Source organism: Glandiceps talaboti, chromosome 14 (assembly GCF_964340395.1).
Source record: "Glandiceps talaboti chromosome 14, keGlaTala1.1, whole genome shotgun sequence".
NCBI classification, from domain to species: domain Eukaryota; kingdom Metazoa; phylum Hemichordata; class Enteropneusta; family Spengelidae; genus Glandiceps; species Glandiceps talaboti.
Window position 1 is genome coordinate 18,867,961 of NC_135562.1, and position 22,665 is coordinate 18,890,625.

Here is a 22,665-nt window from a genome sequence, read left to right on the forward strand (position 1 = left end):
ACATAGCTACAATCATTTCCTATGTCAACTACTAACCCTCTTGATAATGTTTTATTTACCTTTTTTTTCAATTTATTGATTTACAAAGAATGACTTTGTCTATGATATCCATAATGTTTCTCAAGTACAAAACGTTTTAAGTTTGTTTCAAAAATTAATCATCCAACCCACTCAGCCATATCGCTACTTTGCCAAATTTACTGTAAGTAAACATACCATTTGGTGACTATGTGGTATTGTATTGATGTGGTCAATAAAATACCTTACATTGTATGTGACCTCGAACTGTTTACAGCTATAACATTTTATGGTTTGATCAGCTTAGAAATTTTTTTTTAAATGTACGGATAATGAAAAGACTAAGTCATCAACATAAACAACAGCAACGACGACGACAACAACAACAACAACAACAACAACAACAACGAGAATATCATGTTGGCAACAACAACAACAAGGGGGAAAAGTTCAATAAGTGTCGACATAAACGAGAACATAACGGGAGACAGTGATACCACTACAAAAGACATACATTTCCAACAATAGTGTCTTTGTAAGGTATTTGCCTTTCTCCCAATACAGTTATTAATTAACGACAAGATAGCAATTACACGATTGCGTTGGAAATACCCACCTGTACTTTAACTTCATTACAGCACGTAGTCAGATTCAGATAAGTAGAGAAATCAGTTGTTATTAGTTGACCGTGGATTGGATCTATCGGGGACAACTGGAGGAAAGGTACGCAATTGCTATTGCTATTTTTAAGATCATAATAAATAATACTCCTTGACCCTTGATCACTAATTGATGTAATGCGATAGTACGGTGTCGCCGAGTTAGAGGCTGGAACTTCCGTTGATCCTGTCTGTCTGTCTGTCTGTCTGTCTGTCTGTCTGTCTGTCTGTCTGTCTGTATGTATGTATGTATGTATGTATGTATGTATGTGTCAGTCTATACATTTGATGCGTTAGTATGTGCATACATTTGTGTCTAAGATAGGCATAAACATGTATTGTATTGGTGAACTTGTGCTAGAATTGGAGAGGGGGTACAAACACCAAAACCCGTACCCCAACCCTCCACTTTCGGATTAGACAGTATCGACAGTATATAGTCTAATGAATGAAGTCAATGACCGAATAATCGATGTGTTAGCCATTCAATGAACTGTAGTGATCTTTCTGAACTGCCGGAAGTGTAGGTTTGATTTCCAACCCACCAGAGTCTATTGTATTTCCTGGTTGACAGTATAAGTTTCGTCCTAATCATATGTCTTTGGGTTACTGTCTAATGAGTTCACATTTCTGAGTACGTTTCTTATATTCCCCCAGCGTCCAATTACTGAACCCACCTGTTGCTCAGTGGTATTCTGATGTCTCCATAGTTGACTCCAGCGTAGCTTAAAAGTTGTAAACGTGCATTGTAATGATGACAATATCATTGGTCAATTTTCCTTGCATGGTAAGGGGATAGATGATTGACTACTACCCACGTCTCTATCTTTGGTTGATTTTTATTCCTTAATACCAATTGAACAAAGAAACGACATTATACACGATATAATTATTGACAGGCTACCACCACCCATGATTTAAGAGCTATTTTTTATTTATTCTATTTGCAATGAAGAAAGGAGATTTATTTTGTATGTAAAACATATTTAAGTTGTTTCGTTTGACAAATGAAAATAAGTACCATTTCTAATCCAATGGCCACTTGAACGTGTGTAAAATGAATCAATGAACTAGAGTCTTGTGTTGGTAGCTGTATACAAAAGTTATTCAAGGTAATCCTGTAATCCTCAAGTCAACCTAACCATACACATTGGTATAGCTTACGCAAAGATAATACATTTCCTGAATAATTTATAAGTCGTTTGAACAAGAACTCTCAACAACAATTAACATTAATTTATGCATAGATACTAAGGAAGGACAGTTCGGTATATTCGAAGACACTGATACTAATTGGAACATACCATAATACTCACAAGAAAGAAGTGTTCTTTTGTATTTATTTTTTGTGAATGTCCAGTTTGTAAAATTCTCCTGTTGTTCGTTACTGTGTTTTATGTTGGTTGATACAAACTTCTCCTTATGATAGCTGAAGATATCAGTTCACAAGTTCAAAATTCTTATTAACATACCAGTGTTCATACCTTTAGACTCAATTTACATATCAAAGATGGAGTATTCTTGTATTGCACAATTATATATATATAACTTCTAGAAACAAGGAACAAGATTCCATACCGAAATATTACTCTTGCCTTGTCATCTAACCACCTCTTAGATTACATAATAGCATCAAGCAATCTACCAATTAGCTTTTGAGTTTATAATAGTAATACTGTATCACTTGATTAAAACTTATAACTGAATCTGTACAAATGAGTGAGTGAGCAATAAAATATATTTAAGTAGGTGTGGAGATGAAGACAGCAATAACAAGAACTTATTCATCACATTACGAGAAGCAGAGTTTACATTACTAATGTCACAAAATGAGAAACCTTTCTCTGTAGAGTGGAATGAATTCGAATCGTCGACATATAACCTGAAATTAAAAACTTCAGAAGAGGTTGGAATGTAATTTATATAAATGAAGAAAAGAATTGGGCACATAATATACCCTTTTGGAACGCAACAAGTTATGTTCTTTTCTTTGAATCTGACACCTTAACATTAGGTAGCTTTTAAACAAGGCTAACGGAATTCCTCTGACGTCACAGTTTTCGAGCTTAGAAAGTACAATGTAATGATTAACAGTATCAACTGCTTAGGAACACACCTCATGTTTTGTCCGATCTTCCTAATCCAAACCTTAAACCTATATGCAGTATCATGACACGTCTTATACTAATGTCAGAGATCTCAAAACGAAATACGAAGGCGAAGGTTGATAAGGTTATCGAAGAAGCATCCTCGAAATTTGTCATCCTGTATAACCTACGCAGATTTGAGAGCTTATATTGCTCATGGTCGATTACGGTTCGTGATCATATTCACTCTACCGTGCTTCGAATTTGTGCAGCTTATTATATGATTTTGTTGTGGATATAAATCTGCGGATGTTTGCAGGTATCCCCAAAGAGACAATTATCTCTACAGTCCAGTAGGATCTTAAATATTGTATCAAGGACATCTGAAATTACGTTTCCTAATTGCACAATGGAATCCGTCATAAACTTCGATGCAATGACAAGGACGGAACAGACTAATCATCATGACTGTAAGACTTCACTTCCTGCGTTGCCTCTTTTTCTCAGCAATTTTGAGAATCTGCTTGATAGAATGGGTGTCCATAACTCAAAACATTAAATCGACCACAATCATGAGAAGTGATATTGGCAATTACAAGCAAATCAGCATAAACATTTTGCAATTTGAAAATTAAAAATAAAAACAATAAAAAGGCGTACATATGATCCTATGGGTTCGACATCTGGTACTATCTGCGACTGTGATACCATGTTAGACATACGCTAGCACGTGACTCGCGTTCGTCAGCAAATTTGCCTGAAAACGGAAAATATTCAAATCTCTAAAAATCTGACCATATGAAATCTTGATCATGTTCTATATGAACTAATTAAAGAAATTCAAGGATTTAAAGTCTTTAAACCCTTTAAATGAAATAAGCAATTTTATCTTTTCCCTTAGAAGTACTATACTATTTTTTAGTTCTTTTAACTTCTTAAATTTGTTCATTTTTAAAATCATTATATTTTGACCTCAATTTGCATGGTGACCCCTGACGATTTCCTTCAGTTTAAAGGAGAATGAGTTGGGAGTTTCTTGAACAAAAGTTATAGACTTTGTTACCGAGGCACAATTCAAAATCAAATACATATGCCTGGTACACATCAATTAATGGAAAAACTGAGGTGTCGACATAACTTGACAGTGGTGTTTACATATGAATAAATGAGCTTGGAGATAACCATTGTGACGTCTTTGAAATGGTTTATACCCAACAATTATGATAACAGCCGTATTATTTATCAAACACTGTTGAACATACTGGTTTGATTTGCATTGTTCCAACGGATCATGACAATCAGGGCAGTTTCTACATCATTGATGGACCTTGATCAGTACATATGCTCGGCCTATTTAACTAGTCACTAATGGATATGATATGTGGCAAGAACTCGTAAATATAAACTTCGGTCTAAAAAAAGTTGAAAATAGCTAATATTTCGACATCAACCCTTTAAACAGTTTAAATAGTTACACTTCTTTACTTATGTAGAATTAATATTATGAATTTAAATCAAGTTTGTATCTGATTAGAGGCTAAACAGAAATTACCACACAAGGGGCGTAATTCTATTAATATATTTAATCACTTCAAAGTATATATGGTACTATAAATGTTATTTCAGTTTTGAAGACGATGTAAAAACAAAGAAATTATCTTTCACCATAACCATACGGTATTACAGTAAGAGTAGGGCGATGGTTACAAAAAAGAATTATAAATTATTCAATACATGCTCAATTCAAACAACGTCTCACTTACGTCTGCCGTGTATGCCATGAGGATACATCTTGCCCACTCTTTTTCTAAAAATAAAACAAATGTGATCATTAAATGACATTTAGACGTATCGTTTTCATCCTATTACAAGACCTGAGCAGACGAGAATTAACAAATGAAATATTAAAATAACACGTAGATATTTGTTCGTTTTTTCGTAAAGAAACAACACATTTAATAGGAATATATTGATATATTTTATCTATAAGAAAACACGTGGAAATGGGCAATGTATCCAAAGCCTTGACACACAGGTACATAAACACACACCCACACATACATAAGCATTCATATATATCCATCCTGCACAGTATTCATAAAGCACTGTTAACGCTTCGATGCCTCTCTTGATGCGTACCTTCCTTATCAACATTAATTTGTCGTACACCATACCCCCAATCAATACGTTTTAATACCCTTCACATTATTTCTTTAGATGATAATATATACGCTAAAATATTTGTCGTACTACTTTAATTACCTTGGGCACGTATTATATATGTTATGTGCATTTAAACTGAATAAACTGAAGGTTATCGAGGGACATTGTCTTCATTATTTAATAGATCACCTAAACCCCAAGTACACGTTTTCATTAATTTAGATATACAGAGAATGATAATGGGTCTAAATACAAATCTGTATGACTTGATCTAACAACACCAATTCAAAAGACAGTACACACAACTACTTAGCCGGACGGGCCGAAGGCTATAGCAGTACTTTTCGATTACTTTAATGGATATTGCATGATTTGATCATCCTGTACAGCTATGTCAAGTTGTGTTACATGTTCATATTGAATGATGGCATGTCAATTTTTAGGACATCTTTTGAAAGTTCGTGTGTTCGCCCAAGGATACAACGATGATGCATTAGACCCTTCCCCCCTGACATGAGCTTAAATGTCATCACAGCATTGTTAAAAGCACAAATACACTTGAGACACAATTAACAAAGTGGTAAACAGCGACATAATCCATGACAGTACACAACTATCTCTCTTTACATTATATATCATTTTGATAAGGTTAATGCGCTTTCATCAGTTTGATGAATGATTCTGATGTTTTCAACCGAATTGGGGGAGGGATAAGAAGCGTACACCTTCCATAATTATAAAATATCGCATGGGAAACAAAGTAAGGAGCTGCCAATATCCTACCCAATGCTTTGTTTATAGAGATTATGTGCTCCTAACTTGATTTGTTTACAAGAATGCCACACCGCAGTGTGCATAAGTCCTCTGGATTTGCTCATTTTGTTACTTTATTTCAGAGAAGTCGCGTGACGCGTAATTGATAAAATAACATTTGTGGGTCCACTTATCTTAAAGAAATGGAGCTAAGATATAATTAGACTTGTCTTTGTTTAAGTTCAACCTTAAATAGATTATCATACATGTAAGCAAATACTTGATAGACATTAATATTATACCCAACTTGAAGGAATGTGGATATTACAAGTTTTTACTGTAACAATGAAAGATTCGAAAGAGTTTACAAACTTAAACAATGAGATCAGTGCCTACTGACAGCGATCAAAATTGTGGGGCTGACTTCTTTTCGACTTCAAACCAGGGCGCATAATGCTGTACCCTTTTCATTTGAATATCCACAGGGCCACGCATTGGATCCCAAAAAAAATCGGGAAACAGGTTTGGAAAGAGCAAAACATACCTAATACTTTGCTTAACGAGGAACGTCCAATTAATTAAGTACATTAATCAAACATGATACAAAACAGTTTTACCTAGCATGTCAAATGGTGTATTGAAACAAATTGAAATGAAACATAAAACACTGTAGCAAAGAGTGATATATCATTTGGCAGACCATTAAAATGGCAGGTCTGAACAGGAAAATATTAAAATATATGTATTTCCTTTATCAACAGAACCCTCCAACCATTACCATATATTAAAAATTCATATGATTTCATTAAAATTAGAGAAACAAAATTGTTCGAAAAAATAGTATCCAAGTCACAATAGGTATCATACACGAAAAAAAACCACATTGAAGCTAAGCAACTTTACATTGTTCAAATATAGAGCAATTTATAACATTTGATTTGGTAGAATTCACAGATGAGAGTTTAAATAATATTTTAAATATATCTTATTGAAATTACCATTTTGAGATGTTGAAGGTGAAAATATAGCATTGTTGCCTATGTCATCTCCATGGACATATAGCATTGTTGCCTATGTCATCTCTATGGAAATTTAACGAAAAGTAAATCAATAATTGCTTTTAAAACGTCTCATTGTTGACATTTATATAATCTGAACAATTTGATCTTGAACCCCAATAATCGAGATCATGGGCTGAATGCATAGATATATGTCGAAAGCACTTGTCCAGACATTAGATGGTGCAAACAGCTTTCTTAATTCCAAAGATAGTGACATATATAGCCATAGCCAAAGTGGATTTTGTGAATTGAAAATGGTTTCCGGGGTAATTAGGTTAAACGGTTATGGCTACTTTAGTAGAGATATGCATACAGGTCCTTAGATAGACAATACGGAAGTCAAGTCTCGACAAGATCGCCAGAAGTTTCGTTTAAAAAAAAAATAATGGTAAGGTCGTCACTAGGAACAAATCATTTTTATCCTGAAACATAAATATAAGAACCAATTTAGAGGGAAAATGGGTTACCAGTATGCTTATAAGTAAGTTTATTGTCATCAAATATCGTCTTTGTGGTAGCTTAGATTAGGGTATATGGCCAAGAAGAAATACATTTATTTTTAAATGCCCGGAAGATTCTGACTTTTTATGTCGGAAACAAGAATGATCTGCAAATAAAACACAAATGTAGCTACATACTAAAACGTTGACTTGTCTACCAGAGTAGTTGGATGGTTGGTTGATTAGTTGGTTGGTTGGTTGGTTGGTTGGCTGATTGATTGATTGATTGATTGATTGATTGATTGATTGATTGTTTGATTGATTGATTACTCCATTGATTGATTCATTGGTTGGTTGGGTCATTGTGTTTTTATTTGTCTGTTTATATATATATATATATATATATATATATATATATATATATATATATATATATATATATATATATATATATGCTTAATCATGTGTTATGTATGTGTCAAATGATGTTCTTTTTTATTTGTTTCATTTGCTGCACCGAAACGTACACGGATAACTGTTGAGTGCACCAACTATTGCTTGTTTTCAAAGGAACAATGTTTATGGAGTAATTACATTTCCATACGTATCAAACGGACATACATACATACATACATACATACATACATACATACACACATACATACATACATACATACATACATACACACATACATACATACATACATTGTATAGAAATGCAAAGAATATACACCTTGCATGTGATTACCTCAAAGGACACTTAAAAGTGTTTGAGAAACACATTTCGTAATTGTTCATTCTAAATTTCCAACGCTGCTTTTCTTGATAAACCTACACTAACATAGATTAGGACTCCCTAGTTTGGTGATTGCAGAATGCAAATTTTGACGCTTATCCGGCTTCATATATCTACTTCTGTTGGAGGGAATTACACATCGGAAAGGACTGTATCAAGTGAAAGTCACTCTGCTTTATACCTTATCTGTTGAAACACCATACAATCATCGGCACAAGTCATGGACGACGGTGACTCGTTTAATATCGATGATAAAGACTATTTCGATTGCATTTGTTTTCCCTTGGAGTGTAAAAATGATTTTGGATTCACAATCGAAAATATAACTGATTACATGTCGAGCTACACACACTCTGACTATGATCTTGATTTTGATTGTAAAAGAGGAGAAGTGTCTAAAGCAGGTGAAGTCGTACTAATCTTTGTCTACACCTCTACGATTCTGCTAACGCTGACTGGGAATACGATCGTTATTCTTGTTTTAACCCTGGGTGCCCGGACTAAGAATACGCTGAATAAGTACCTCATCAACTTGGCTGTCGCTGATATGGTCCTAGCAATATTTGCTATGCCGTTTAGTTTCATGAACGCATTGAAACAATATTGGATTTTTAGTGAACTCATGTGTCCAGTGGTTCATTTCATGCAACAGGTAAGCATTCGTGTTTACATAACGTTTATCCAGACTATATTCATCTATATGTCAATACATGTATGTATGTATGTATGTATGTATGTATGTATGTATGTATGCATGTATCAGACTATACATCTAATACGTTTTTATGTGGATGCATTTGTGTCTGCGATAGGCATAAGTATATCAAAATAGTCAATGAAATGATACAATGAGCTCGAAGTATACGGTTAAGTAATAAAGTATAATAATGTATACACGGGGTGACTCTTTATAATGATTGTGTCTACTCGTAGACTTGAATATTCAAATAACATGGCTTAATTAATCATTATTGTGTTCCATTTACAATGACAAAACCTACCATGATGTTTCAAATAGTAAAGCTGTATGCAATATATTCACACCTTAAATAATTAATGAAGTCGTAATTCAAAATTTATACTCAGTCTGGTAAATTAGTTTAAAAGTTCTGACTCTGGCATGATTTCCTTCTATATGACGACAATATGACGCATTCCTTACATTATTTAGTTTTGTATTTTCAAAAAAGTACTACATCTTTTGTGATATTGCCACGTTATATTTCATGTCCAGGTCGCACTTTCATATATTTGCAGGTCTTGCACATTTCATAAAGTTCATCCTAGGGGTTAAACGTCGGTTTGCTTGATGTAGTAAAACCGAAATACCTTTAACCTGAAGCGCGAAGCATTATTACTAGAAAACTCGTCAATCTTTCATTCTTGAAGATTAAATTGATAAGAATATCGGTATGTAGATAGAGTGTAGCCCTTGCAAGAAGCATATAACTCTCAAGTAATTGAGAAAGAAACAGTTTAGAAATTGCCATCTCTATAGAAACGCCGAATGAATTTTAAGACTCCGAGCAATGTCATCTTAATATAAAAGAGTATGTGTCTTGCTTGTGTACTCAGTTATATGCGAGATAGAAAGGTGACTTATAAGCAAAAGAAAAAAATAACGGAGAATAAAAGACCAAATAAGATATGCAGGAGTTATTGCAAAGATTACGTGGTAACCGGACCGGTTCACTATGTTAATGACGTTTACCTTTCTAAGCAATGATTATAACAAGTTGTAATGACGATCATGCTACGGCTACCAATTAGTAAAGACGCCAACATTTATAGGCATATAGGCTCTTTACACAAATGAGGTTATACACTGACAAATGCTAATGTGATATCACGAACTTCAATTGACACAAATTAGATTTAATTATACGATCTTGCTGTTAGGGGCGGATATCAAAAATAATCAAATGCGCTTCATTAGCCTAATTCACCAACGCTAGCTAAAACGTCTATTTCCTTATCCCATTTATTCTACTCTAGACAATTACAGTACAAAACCACTATATACCAATTTACAGTTTGGGAGAAAACACATCAGAAAATCAATATTCAATCAACTAATTCATGTTCTGGTGTCGAAAAAGATATATTACATTTTAAACATGAAATTTGAAAATCGATTTATCACACTTACTCAAATTAAAGAAAAGTTGTAATCATATCCGTTGTGTTAATGGTTGCTTTTCATCAATGAAATATGTATTAACATACAAATACAATGAATTCACCTATTAGCAGGACAGACCGTATATAAAGTTTCAACTTTTGACCTAGAGTTTAATAAAACGAAGAAGATCATATCACTCAAGCAAAATAATATTACAATAGTATCGATGAATCTGAAAAACATGTAGTAATTTTCAATTACACCACGTCTACCTGTCTTGTTTTTTATCTGTCAGTATCTCTACATCACGGTTTGATGGACGACGATTTCTTTGAGTCTGAGTATGTGTACGTGTCTGTACATATATATGTGGGTATCTTGTCTGTGTGTGGGGGTGTTGTTGATACAAAAAGGTGTTTTGTTACGAATTGGGTGAGAAAAATGAATTATGGAGTATAAAATTCAGATAGTATGGTAAATTTATTAACATCGCTAGACATGTTCATTTTGTCTAACTGACTGATCAGTGATCTGGCGTTTTAATGTCTTTTGACAAGTAACCATACATAATCAACACTCCAATTGATATAAGTCAAGACAAATTTCGCGTTTGAATTTTAATTTTAATTTGCAATATATATCATTATAATTATATAACCTTGGGGTAACCACTAAAACGGAAACTATCTACTTGCTTGCCAGAATGGACATTAAACCACGAAGCCGATTGGTGTTTCTGTCAGTAAATTGATAATGTACGCTTGTGTTTGACATCCCTGAATGCAATGGTTTCGGATTGCAGCTGTTTGTGTTCTGTCCATTTTCTAATAAATAATAAAAAACAGAAACGGGTTAAAGATTGAAATGTTATTTAGCCATGATGAATATGATCATGTTCTCGCACTCTTGACGTGAAATGCGCCTTGGGGACAAATTTCACCGAATACCAATGTTATGATGATTTCCAGGATTAGCTAAAATGAAAGCTTGCTTTAAATTGATCCTTTTGAAATTTAAATAAAATAAGTGAGGTCCAACCTCTTGTTTTCAAGAAATTCTACACTATTTTACTGTTCTTATACTTTCTCCAAACAATATTGGATTCTAAAATGGTTTAATATTCATATAAATCTTTGACTTTCAATTCAATATTATGTAAGATGAATTTTCCTTTTTATTTTGTCTTAATGGATTTTCCTTTTTATTGTGTCATAATTACTTCTTTTAAAGTGACTGAGAATGGGTTTATGTTTTCTTGATGAAATTGACAACAGCAAATTAAACAGTTTATTTCGGAGGCACATTTCACATGAAGCTCTTATTTTCAATTTCTTTTTAGGGGGTTATGTATTATAAATATTTGCATTTGGACTGATATCTATTAGCCTTTTGGCAGTGAGTTAACAATTACTAGGAATGATGGTAAAATAACAGTCGTGCTTCATTTCAAGGCCATAGCTTGATTTTCAAGACAGATGAAAGCTGTCCTCGAAGTCAGTTACATTAATGATTTCTCCTCTCTGGAGCCTGTATCTCTCCTCTGCCTGATTCTAGTATATGATCGATTGAAGCACTTTTGGGATTGGGAGGCCATAAACCATCTCAATAATCGACTTTGTTAAGGGAATTGGTCGCCAACTTTTCCAAGAATGTTAGCGTGTGGTATTAATTGGTATTCAATACAGATAACGTTCCCTAGGTCGGGTTATTGACGATGCAAGGAAACCCACGCGAAAATCTCCATTTATATAGCTAAAGAAGAAGAATGAGACATGTAATCGCTAGAAAGACATGCCAATAAAAAAAAAGGTAGAGACAGATTTAAAAAAAAAACAGGACTACTACATGTTACATGGAGACATTGCCATGCATGGCATGCTAGACATATCTGTTTTACGCTAATGCATGGCTTACTAGAGTGAGGATTAAGTGACTTTACAATAATGTCTACTAGATATTCTTTTCATTGTATTATCCATTACATGGCTATTACCTGTCAATCGAGCCATGCAATAAATGCATGTAACTATATATCGAACACGTCTTATAATCACGCTTTCTTCTATGTTCCCTAATTGACTAAATTTTGTTCAGGCAGGAATTCAACTACTTACTATCCCTCGATTATTTGTACCACCCACCTGCACTGTTGTTCTTCTTCAGTGTGTTGTGTTGGGACGAGATGACATACATCGTTAAATGTTATCTTAAGGGGTATAGATTGGTCTGATTTGAGGCACAGGTTATTTGATTCATGTAACATAGATAATTAACTTTGTTAAGGAATTCCTGTCTCGATATTGGAAAGTATTGTTGAATTACATCATTTCCTTAGGTATCACTTATACCCCTATGTACTTCAGTAGTTCTCTAGAAAGTGGTGTTTTGGGCTTCCATCTTTTTGGGATTCTTAAATTACTGTAACTAATTATTCTTGGTAACCCTATTACTTTCATTGTGTGGATATTCTTTTATTTCTTTATTTCTTTCATTATTCATTATTTTTCTTTTTTCTTCATATGTATGTATGTATGTATGTATGTATGTATGTATGTATGTATATATGTATGTATGTATGTATGTATGTATGTATGTATATACACACATACACACGCACAAACACACACACACACACACACACACAGAAATCGAACATAATACTTGAAAACTGAAGGCTTTATAATACTTACTAGATTTTCGAAAGTGTTTACCTAGTAAATTAATTGTATGTTCTTCAAAGCAGGGTTAGCCAATACACAGGAATACTAACTGTTGTTACTAATTTTAACTTATGAAGGTGGACAACTGTAACAAATATGCAGTTTTTATTACTTAATCGTTCATATTTCAGTTGTAAGCCTTCCTGAAAATGTTTTGATAGGTACAATAACTGATTCATTATATTGCACACCGTCAATAGTATCACATCATCTGTGTATAATACGTATGCATGTGGCTGTATACCCCCCCCCCCCAATTTTGATTTTAGGGTCGCACCCACAAATCAACGCCATCAGCGGTGATCACGATTTCAACCTGTTTCTACACTGCTTATGGATACTATCGACCACTGATTAACATGTACAATGTCTAGTTATTGGCATTTTAACAATGTGCAGTGAATATATTGTGGCTGCCTGATCGAAAATGACACTCCACTAACACCAATTCAGTTTTAACATGGGGATAGATTCAAAACTCAAAACTTAAAATTGCCACTGCACTAAATGCATATAACACTGACCACTAATTTACAGATACAATGTCCTTTTTATAAATAATTGACCAATTTTTAGTGAATATATCTTTGCTTATTTGATGGAAAAGAAATCTAATTACTTCTGGCGCAGGTTTAAGAAGACGCCTTTTCCGAATAGAATATGCATATCACCACCAGAACGTTACATTGGAATCCTCTTCAAATGGCAAAATCTGGGTTTCTAAGCTTGTTACGTCTACAGGTAGTTTAATAATCAATGTTATCGATAAGCTTCATATAGGTGAAAACCTTCGATGGCACTTGATATCATCTTTTGGTGTCATTAGACATTTAATGGTATGATACGGATTTAAAAATCAGTATGTGCATTAATAGGGCCATGAAACGTTTATGTATTATATGAATACTGATTTGGGTTCTGTCTATAGCAAGTGTTGGTTATGCATGCTACAGTAAGTAGAACATTATATAAAGCTCTATGAAGGATATTTCCGATCTGAAAATGTATAGACTCGGTTTTTGCCCTTTAAGGCTGATACCTGTGCTTTAAATTGCAATTCACCGCTTCACTGCTTTCTGTCTTATAAGAAATGATCTTTATAATCTATTTGAAGAAGATGTGTCTATATTTAGCTCAAAGTACAAATAGAATCACGAAACCTGATAAAAAAATGTCGTATGGCTCAATGGGAATCTTGCCTAGAATGCTACACTTTATTTCTGGCAGAGATATTTGTCGACCAAGACGACACAATGTAGCAATATTAGTAAGAAATTTATTTGAGCCAGAAGATAAAATGATGCACAGTTAGACCCTCCCACAAAGAATTGTTTGTGGTCAGCGCGCGTACCATTTAAATACCCTCGCGTCGGTTAGTTTGTATGTCACTTTGTGTATGTCCAGCCTATGCAGTCTGCAGGTCCATGGAGAAACACAAAAAATAACCCTCCCTACTTCAGTGAAGACAAATGTATAGCCAATCATGAACAAGCAAATGACATCTGTCCAACATACAAACTTGCTCTAAAGTACTAAATAAAAAGAAGAGTAACTGTCACAAATAGTAGATTGCGTGACAGGTTTCTTGAGAACAGAAAACATAAATCCACGTCGTCGAAAATTTTAGACAAGCTGTCCTGACCAGGAACACATTTTTGGCCTTAGTAAGATTTCTGTTGAACCAGGCTATAACATGTAGCCCTACTAAATAGTGCGATTTGTGTCAGGCCTTGGGAAGTTTTGTTTCAGGTTTCGTAAATTTAATCATAACTCCTTGCAGTACAACTTCTTTGCATGAAGATGTCATAAGGGTGACCCTTATGTTGTTTTCCGTTTCTCATACATAACCCGACAGACCCAAATGGTCGGCTCCGACAGCAAAATAAAAAAAATGTATATATATTTTTTTTAAATTTTTGCCTGCATTTAATATGTTACGGAACAGCGCCCTCTCTGGAAATAAGCAAATGTCTGGGCTGTCGACGTCATCTCCAGTCATGGTGGTGACGACGACACATGTTTACGAACAGAGTATTTCTTTCATAACGGAAGTTATTCAACGGGGGGGGGGGGCGGCTGAAAAGATGTCAATTGTGTAGAGAAGCTGAGAAAGGGTTTGTTACCATGAATGTAATAAAAAAGTAATGAAAAACACAACAAATGGGGACACCCCAATAATGTTCTGTCAGTTTTTGTGGTATAGTATACAAGAGGTGGCTAATGTAACTCAGTAAAGTTTCAAATTCTGGAAGTCCATTTTGTGAACTCTATTAGCCTCCCGAAGTATATATTCTGTGCAATGATGAATAAGGAAGAATATATTAATCCTTAACCCCAATTTACCTCTCACCAATCTCCTACTTTGAAGTAGAATTTTTGAAAATATATGACATACTCTTTTTGTAATGATATAACTTTGGCTAATATTTATTAAGATCCAATATTTTAAAATGCAAATTTACATTTATATGAAACATCTTTCTATTACATGTAAATTTCTACTTAATTGTTATGATGCTTAAATTTAATATTTTTAAGATATTATGTACGCACATATAAGATTTTCAATTGTGTGTGATTATTACACACATATAAATATTATAAAGTCGATCTAGCTGTGAGTTTTGATCAGTGAACTTTTTTATTAAAACTGTGCATACATACAGAATTAAGCAAAATGTGAAGTAACGTCGTGATTTATTTTATGTACCACCTGAAGAAAATCTAATTTATTGAATGCATTCAGTTTTTTCAACTTTGCGTAATAAAGTGTACTCAAAGCTTAAGTACTGATCTGCCGGAAAACAAACATTACACGTGCCTGTTGCCATTGGATACGAATAAGTCTTTAATGTTTTAAGTGCCTACTCTGGGACTTTTAAAATGCTCGGCCGGACGCTCACAAAGATAATTTGATTCATTTTAGCAACAAACACAACCTTTAGCATTACATCATAGTCGTGTACTTATTAATGTCATCAATATTTGGAAAATGTTAGTTAATTGAAATAGAAATAATGATGGAAAGGTCAAAGGTGGTGACCTTTAACCTTTGCAGGTTATACTCGATTTATCAATGCTGAGATTATTACATCGAAAATGCATTGGCAGTCATCGACCTGTGTAGAAAGAAAACGATTCGCTCTTCTGTTCTAATGATACAGATAACAATATACAGTGATACGGATATCATGTGTTGTTTCCAATCTTGCTACGTAGTTTGAGAAGGATGGCAAATTTCACATGTATGACCCTTTGTGATTAGATGGAATATGACCGTGATAGACGCAGACGCGATGCTAAAACACAGTATCATGGGTTATCGTTTGTATACCTACATTTGTACAGTCAATATTAATGATAAATCTAAAACCGTTGTGCCACAGAGCTTACAGAAGAATACTTCAAAGAGCACATTTACTGGTCAAGATATACTTTTTTCATGCCTGATATAGGTTTTCAGACTTAAAAAGACGTTGCCATTGACGGATGAGATTTTACTCATGATGCCTCAATTACATTAATTTTGCTTGTTCAGTTACTAGTCTACAAATATTCCTAAATAAATTGAAAAGCTCAATATAAACACATATCAGGTATGTTGTTAATGTTGAATTATTTATGTCTATAGTTTACCAAAGATTAATTGATTGTTATCAACAAGAGTGGCATGATACAATTAATGTATCCCCAAGACTCAGGTTTTATTCAACAGTTAAATATCAGCTAGAATCCGAATTATATTTACACAAAGTATCCATATATATAAGCATATTTTATAAGAAAATGAACAATCAAACAGAATTAATCTGCAAATGTCGCCATATATAGAAGTACACCCCCGTAAGGTATAGTTTAGTCCGACCATCTTGTTACCCAATGTATACACAAACAACGTGTTACATAATATGTTACATCAACCTTAACAATCTCAATTTTATCAGTCGACTGATGATCGCTCTGGAAGCGTGAAACTTAGAGTAACGACTTAATATAATATCCTTATTCTTCTTTGGATTAAGTATATATTTAGTAATATCAAGCAAGATATACAGGAGCCGTTTGACTGTGTTTTCACGCTGTTGCGATCATCAGATTACAATATCAACAGTGTAAAACACTATGCAACGGCCCCTGTGTATCTTGCTTGATACTGTGTTATTTACACCGCTCTACATACAGATGTATTGAGCACTGCTTACTTCAGCATAGCCATTTTACATATACTGGGTTTAATATACTAAACAGTTTCATTTGAATATACAGAATAAAGATAAAAGTTTCTGGCCAAGACGTTTCGATCAGGCTTTGCAGAGCTGCATCAGTAGGTCCAATCAATCGTACTGATTATCGCTTATGTGCAGTATATATTGCCTTACAAAATACACTGTTCATACATATCAAATTAATAATAAAGTCAAATAGTTAGGAAATATTGTACGCTAAAATTGAGTATTACAATTACATATGCTTGTGTAACATTTCTGACAAGAGTGTTGATCTTTAACGTATTACTTGATCGTTAAGGTATTACTTGTAATATTTAAAAAAAGCTGTGATGCATATTTTACAATTGATTTACTAACTACACTTTCACGTAATGATGTAAATGTGAACTTTAGAATGAATTCGAATATATGAATTATTTAGCACACATTCTAAGCAAAGGGTTAAGCAAAACAAGCATTGAATTACAATTCCACGCTTGAATGTGTACACATATCCTGGTGATGATATTTACCTTTTAATGTGATTTTGTAACAAAAGTGTCGTTGGTATGTTTACAACTGATCACTGATTGACTTCGGCTTTCTAATGTTATCACATATCACAAAATCTTGTTATCTCCACGGTCACCTAATATTGTTATGTCAAGTACGGCAATCTCTGAATGCTGGGGAATCGTCTAGATTACACATAATGCTCTGTGTAACATAGAAAGCGCCACAGAGCAGTCCAGAGCTCCTTGACCATGTTTAGCTGACTCTTTCAGTTTGATCTTTAGGTTAAGGTTTCCTCACGCTAATACCATACTTGATTCTAGCTTTTTATAAACATTATGTTAATACTATTCGCTGGTGAAATTGTCAACTAATATATGCAAATAACATGGATAACCTTAAATGTCAATTGCTCTTTCAATGCCATGTAATAATAACAACATTTCACTGCGACCGTTTGACTTTGTGCAAACTTTAATTCACGTTTTTCCTCACTTATCTTTATAAGTTGGCCTTTCCTGAGATCAGAAATCACAGATAAAGAAAATTGTAATTGTTAAAAGCGAATAATCACAAAATTGGTACTTGAGCTTTTTTGGTACGAACTCCGTCGTGTCTTGTGATGATTTTAGATGTGGGCAAAGTTCTTGTATGTGACTCGAACTCACAGTGAACTCACAACTGTCCTGACTATAATCAATACTTAGAATAGGATTCCTCTAAAGATGACAGGGTCAAATAATTATAATTACACTCTTTGTCATAAAAGCTTAGCATTCGGGTGTTTGAGACACACACAATCCTTGTTTGAGCCACACTGAATCCTGGTCATAAGAGGTTAGGATTTGACATTTTATGCTACAATTTACTCTAAAACAGAACACATCAAAAGATTCGTTAGTCGGAGGCGACTTCGTCAAAGCATCCTGCTTTACACACTGTTACAATTTCGTGTGGTGTCTAAGACACACAAACTTCTAGTCTGTTGAACAGAGTAAATTCTTGACATTAACTCTCAATTATATTGCTAAGCATTTATGTACATCAAAAGATGCCACTTTCAACGTGGAAGAGAGCGCTCGAGCAGTCAGTACGCGACAGTGTTTTCGGTGACCATCCCGCTTTCCACTGATATTTCTCGTGTCTCCTTTTTAATCCCTCTCTCACTGTGTCTTTTCTTACACTACGTACGTCCAGTGTCTACATCAAATTTTAAAAAGTGGTGTATGATAACCTCAATCTTCACTGATTCTTCATCCAAATTAGATGGTACTCTGCGCGCCGTGATAGTATTCCTACTTGCATATGGAGTAATTGTAAATCGTCCCTTCCTTGAGCGAAAAGCGTACACCGTCTGCAAACAGGACTACCGTGAGAGTGACTCTTCAGAATTGCAATATCACAATTTACGACCTGTTTCCTGGTCCGTGGAATCGTAACATGGGGTACTTTTTCAGATCACCCTCTGAGAATATGGGTAGGATGCCCCATTTCTACTCTCTCTCGGAAGAAACTTCCCCGGGGAGAAAGGACCCGTAATCCAGGACTGTGTGCAGTGTATGGATTAGGTGTCCTTGAAGGTAAAACCTCCCGGATTTTGGAAAAAGGGGGGTTTTGCAGTGAGTTTCTCTCAGATTCACTAAAACAAAGGGGGGAGTCTTTTCCATTGAAATATTACTTGAAAAGGGGTACACATGAAGGTTTGCTAACAAGCATGGGTACCCACCCATCCATGATCCAGGGCCTGCCACCGAAAACACCCGTCTTAAAGACTGTCTGTACTGTCAATAAATGTTGACGGCCGTTTGATGCGTTCTGTTTTTAGAGTAAACTGTTGCAGAAAATCCCCCAATGCTAAGCTCTTATGACCAGGATTCAGTGTGTTTCAAACACCTCAATTCTGGTCACAAAACGCATCTGTTGATGTGTCCCATTTTAGAGTAAAATGTTGCACAAAACGCCAAATGCTAAGCTGTTATGACCAGGGTTGTGTGTGTCTAAAACACCCAAATGCTAAGTTTTTATGACAAAGAGTGTACTTTTACCATGCAACGAATGGTAGTGTTCCTGCATATTACAGTGAACCTACCAAACAAGAGCCTCTTATTTTGACAATGCCAGGGGGACATGTTCTACAAATGCTGCAAATATGCCTGTGATTTTACGACGATGGTTATAGCGTGTGTGTTATAAAAACTATCCTACTTAAAACATATAATAAAGAAAAGCTTAATAAAATAATATTATAACGTATAATTAATACTTCTTTTCTTCATTTTTATATTCTAGGTGTCGGCATCTGTGAGTATAACAACATTAGCAGCCATAGCTGTAGACCGTTATACAGCCATTGTTGATCCGTTGAAGAAAAGGTCGTCAAAATCTCCCACGGCTCTAGTGATTGCCCTTGTCTGGATTGTATCTATCGGTCTGGGATGTGTTCAACTGGTCAAAGTACGAGTCAGAGGGATACCTATCGGAAACAATACCATTTCCTTGCAGTGCGATGAGTGGTGGGACAGCAACCAAGATGCCATTATCTATGAAAGTTTTATATTTACTATAACCTATCTTGCACCCTTGTTGATCTTGTTGTATACATATCGACGGATTGCTTATATCCTGTCAAATCGACAAATGCCTGGCAGACCGGAGCAGCCGAGACAACGGACTCATGTCCAATCTAAGATAAAGGTAAATTTATTCAATACACATTTTAGTAATAGTAATAAATACTAATTAGTTTTGGCAGAGTAAGATCAAAGCTCTTTAAAATTATTATGTCTGGCAGGAACCTATAACGACACAAATGCACTTCCAAGATAATCAAATCCCCAAAGGAGCATGCAATTCATTGGAGCATAGAATTATTAATCCTTCACGTGGCAAATTATGTCTTAGTAGGACTTATTCTTTTAACGTTATAGCACGGGGTTGACTAGTACATAATCATGGATCATTTACTTTAGCCAAGCGGCAACTGAGTGCTCTATTCGTAGATAGACATATACCGAGCCAGCCACTAGTTTTCTTAGACTAACACTTCACTCTCATGGCGCAACCAAGAAGGGATTATATCATGTCTGAACAAAACGGCTTCATTTTCAAAAGTTTATATGGCATGTTGAAAATCAGGTTATGATAAAATCACAAGAATTATGCACTATCAATTTGTGCCAATTTCTGTCGATAATACATACTGATTGTAGCAGGACCATACTGTGATTATGTACGTGTGAACAGTGGGCTTTTTCACTTTTGACATTTTTAGGGGTGTCTAGTGAAACGTTTATTCACGGCTTTACGAGCGACATTAACATGTAATAATAATGAATGATAACCTAGCAGAAATATCAAAGACATCGTGCTCACTTAGACGTGTTACTTCAATGGTATACCGCGAATAACGAGAGCTCGTCCGACGTTATGTATTCCAATTCCCATGGACATTCAGTTACCATACGGTTGTAAACAGCACTGAATTCGATTATCCCTTTACTATTATTATGGATTTAGACATCATGCTGATGGTAACATGCACATTTACCATTAACATGGCTAGGTGCGTGGCTAGTTCAATTCCCAGATCAAATTTGCTATCTATCAAGTGTCCTAATTTACAGACATTAAGCATTCTCCTGAGTGGATAACGCAATAAAGTGGCCAGACAAATCTCAGGCTCTCATCAGAAGATTATACAACCCTTTACATCACTATAATAGTAAATATATGGCTGTTTTAGCTTTAGTTTATCAAATATCAGAGTTTGCGAAATGTTTGCAAAATATTGAAAATATTGCCTTCAAAGGCGTAGACAGCTTAGGTTAAGAGTAAAATGGTGATCCTGAAATTTGTTATAGATCTACTGATACGATACCACTAATGCGAGATCCTGAGATTGAATTATTTGCCATTGAAGACGATTTTCGCAGCAAAGCCTAAATGATACCAAACTATTTATATTACAACATGTAACCGGAAACGAGATTCAGGGAAAGATATTTTCTTTATCTTTCTACAGGTGGTACGAATGCTGTTCATAGTTGTCCTTGCTTTTGGATTGTGTTGGATGCCATTGGATACATTCAACTTTGTGGTCACGTTATACCCTGAGTATTTAACCTACTATTATCGGGATTATGTTGTTCCCATCTTTCTGACATCCCATTGGTTGGCGATGGCGAATAGCTTCTTGAATCCAGTTCTGTATTCATGTTTACATGAAGGTTTTCGGGTAAGTTGAAAGCATTACATATACTTCATGGGGAAGAGGCTGACTTTACACATGTTTGGCCAGAGTTTGTGCATATTTGTACACACAGTATTGTACTTACTGGAGCACAACTATCACTTGCAATTAATTGAACTCAAACCTGGTATAGAGATATAATTTTTGAACGATCCGATGACGTAATTTATCATTAGTATCAACAATTTTTCAGAAATCCCTATTGTGCAATCGACTGGCTATGTAATTTGAAGGTGATAGAAGGCATGAATCGACATTAACATAATTCCAAAAATAGCTAATTAATGAAGGTTTTATGTTAAGTTTCTTTCACTTGAGCAAATGCCTTATAAACGCAACTTTTGCGACTTTAAAGGTGAAGCTGGTCTTGTCTGCATGTATTTGTGTTTGGGGAGTCAGAAAATCATTATGCACCTCGCCACTTTTCCGAAGCCTAGAGTTGCTAACCTATTTAACACATGCCCAAACAATGCTAAGGTTATTTGTGTAACACTCTACAACCTTCCCCGTTAGGGAAGACATCTAGTTTAGGTAAAGTAGCCAGAGATGTATCTTCGATCACACCCCGAACGTTTACACAACCTCTGTAAGTACTTACTTGAGTGGAAAGATGCATATCAAATGTGACCTTTCGTACAAATGGGTCATTTAAGCCAGGTTATTAAATTGTTAAAGGGCAAAATTCGTACCACACGTAGGTTGTTAATAAGTTTGGTTTTTCATCAAACGGTTGTGCAATAATAATATTAACGACGCATATATATTCCCGTAGAGCTTGAATAGAATCCCCATATGGGTAACATCACCTGATTGTTGACAGAAAGAATAGCATAGTTGAAATTGAAATGTTGTCTCTAAAGGTTTGGCTCACTTTTC

At 34.8% G+C, this 22,665-nt stretch overlaps 1 protein-coding gene across 1 annotated transcript in view; it reads left to right on the plus strand.

Moving 5' to 3' along the window:
• Positions 1-350: 350 nt before the first annotated feature.
• LOC144445382 (neuromedin-K receptor-like) overlaps positions 351-22,665 on the plus strand; it is a 25,704-nt gene continuing 3,389 nt past the window's right edge. Inside the window, exons 1-3 of the mRNA XM_078134921.1 lie at positions 351-437; positions 19,830-20,234; positions 21,562-21,774. Coding sequence (XP_077991047.1) covers positions 351-437; positions 19,830-20,234; positions 21,562-21,774 — 705 coding nt within the window. The remainder of the gene's footprint in view (positions 438-19,829; positions 20,235-21,561; positions 21,775-22,665) is intronic.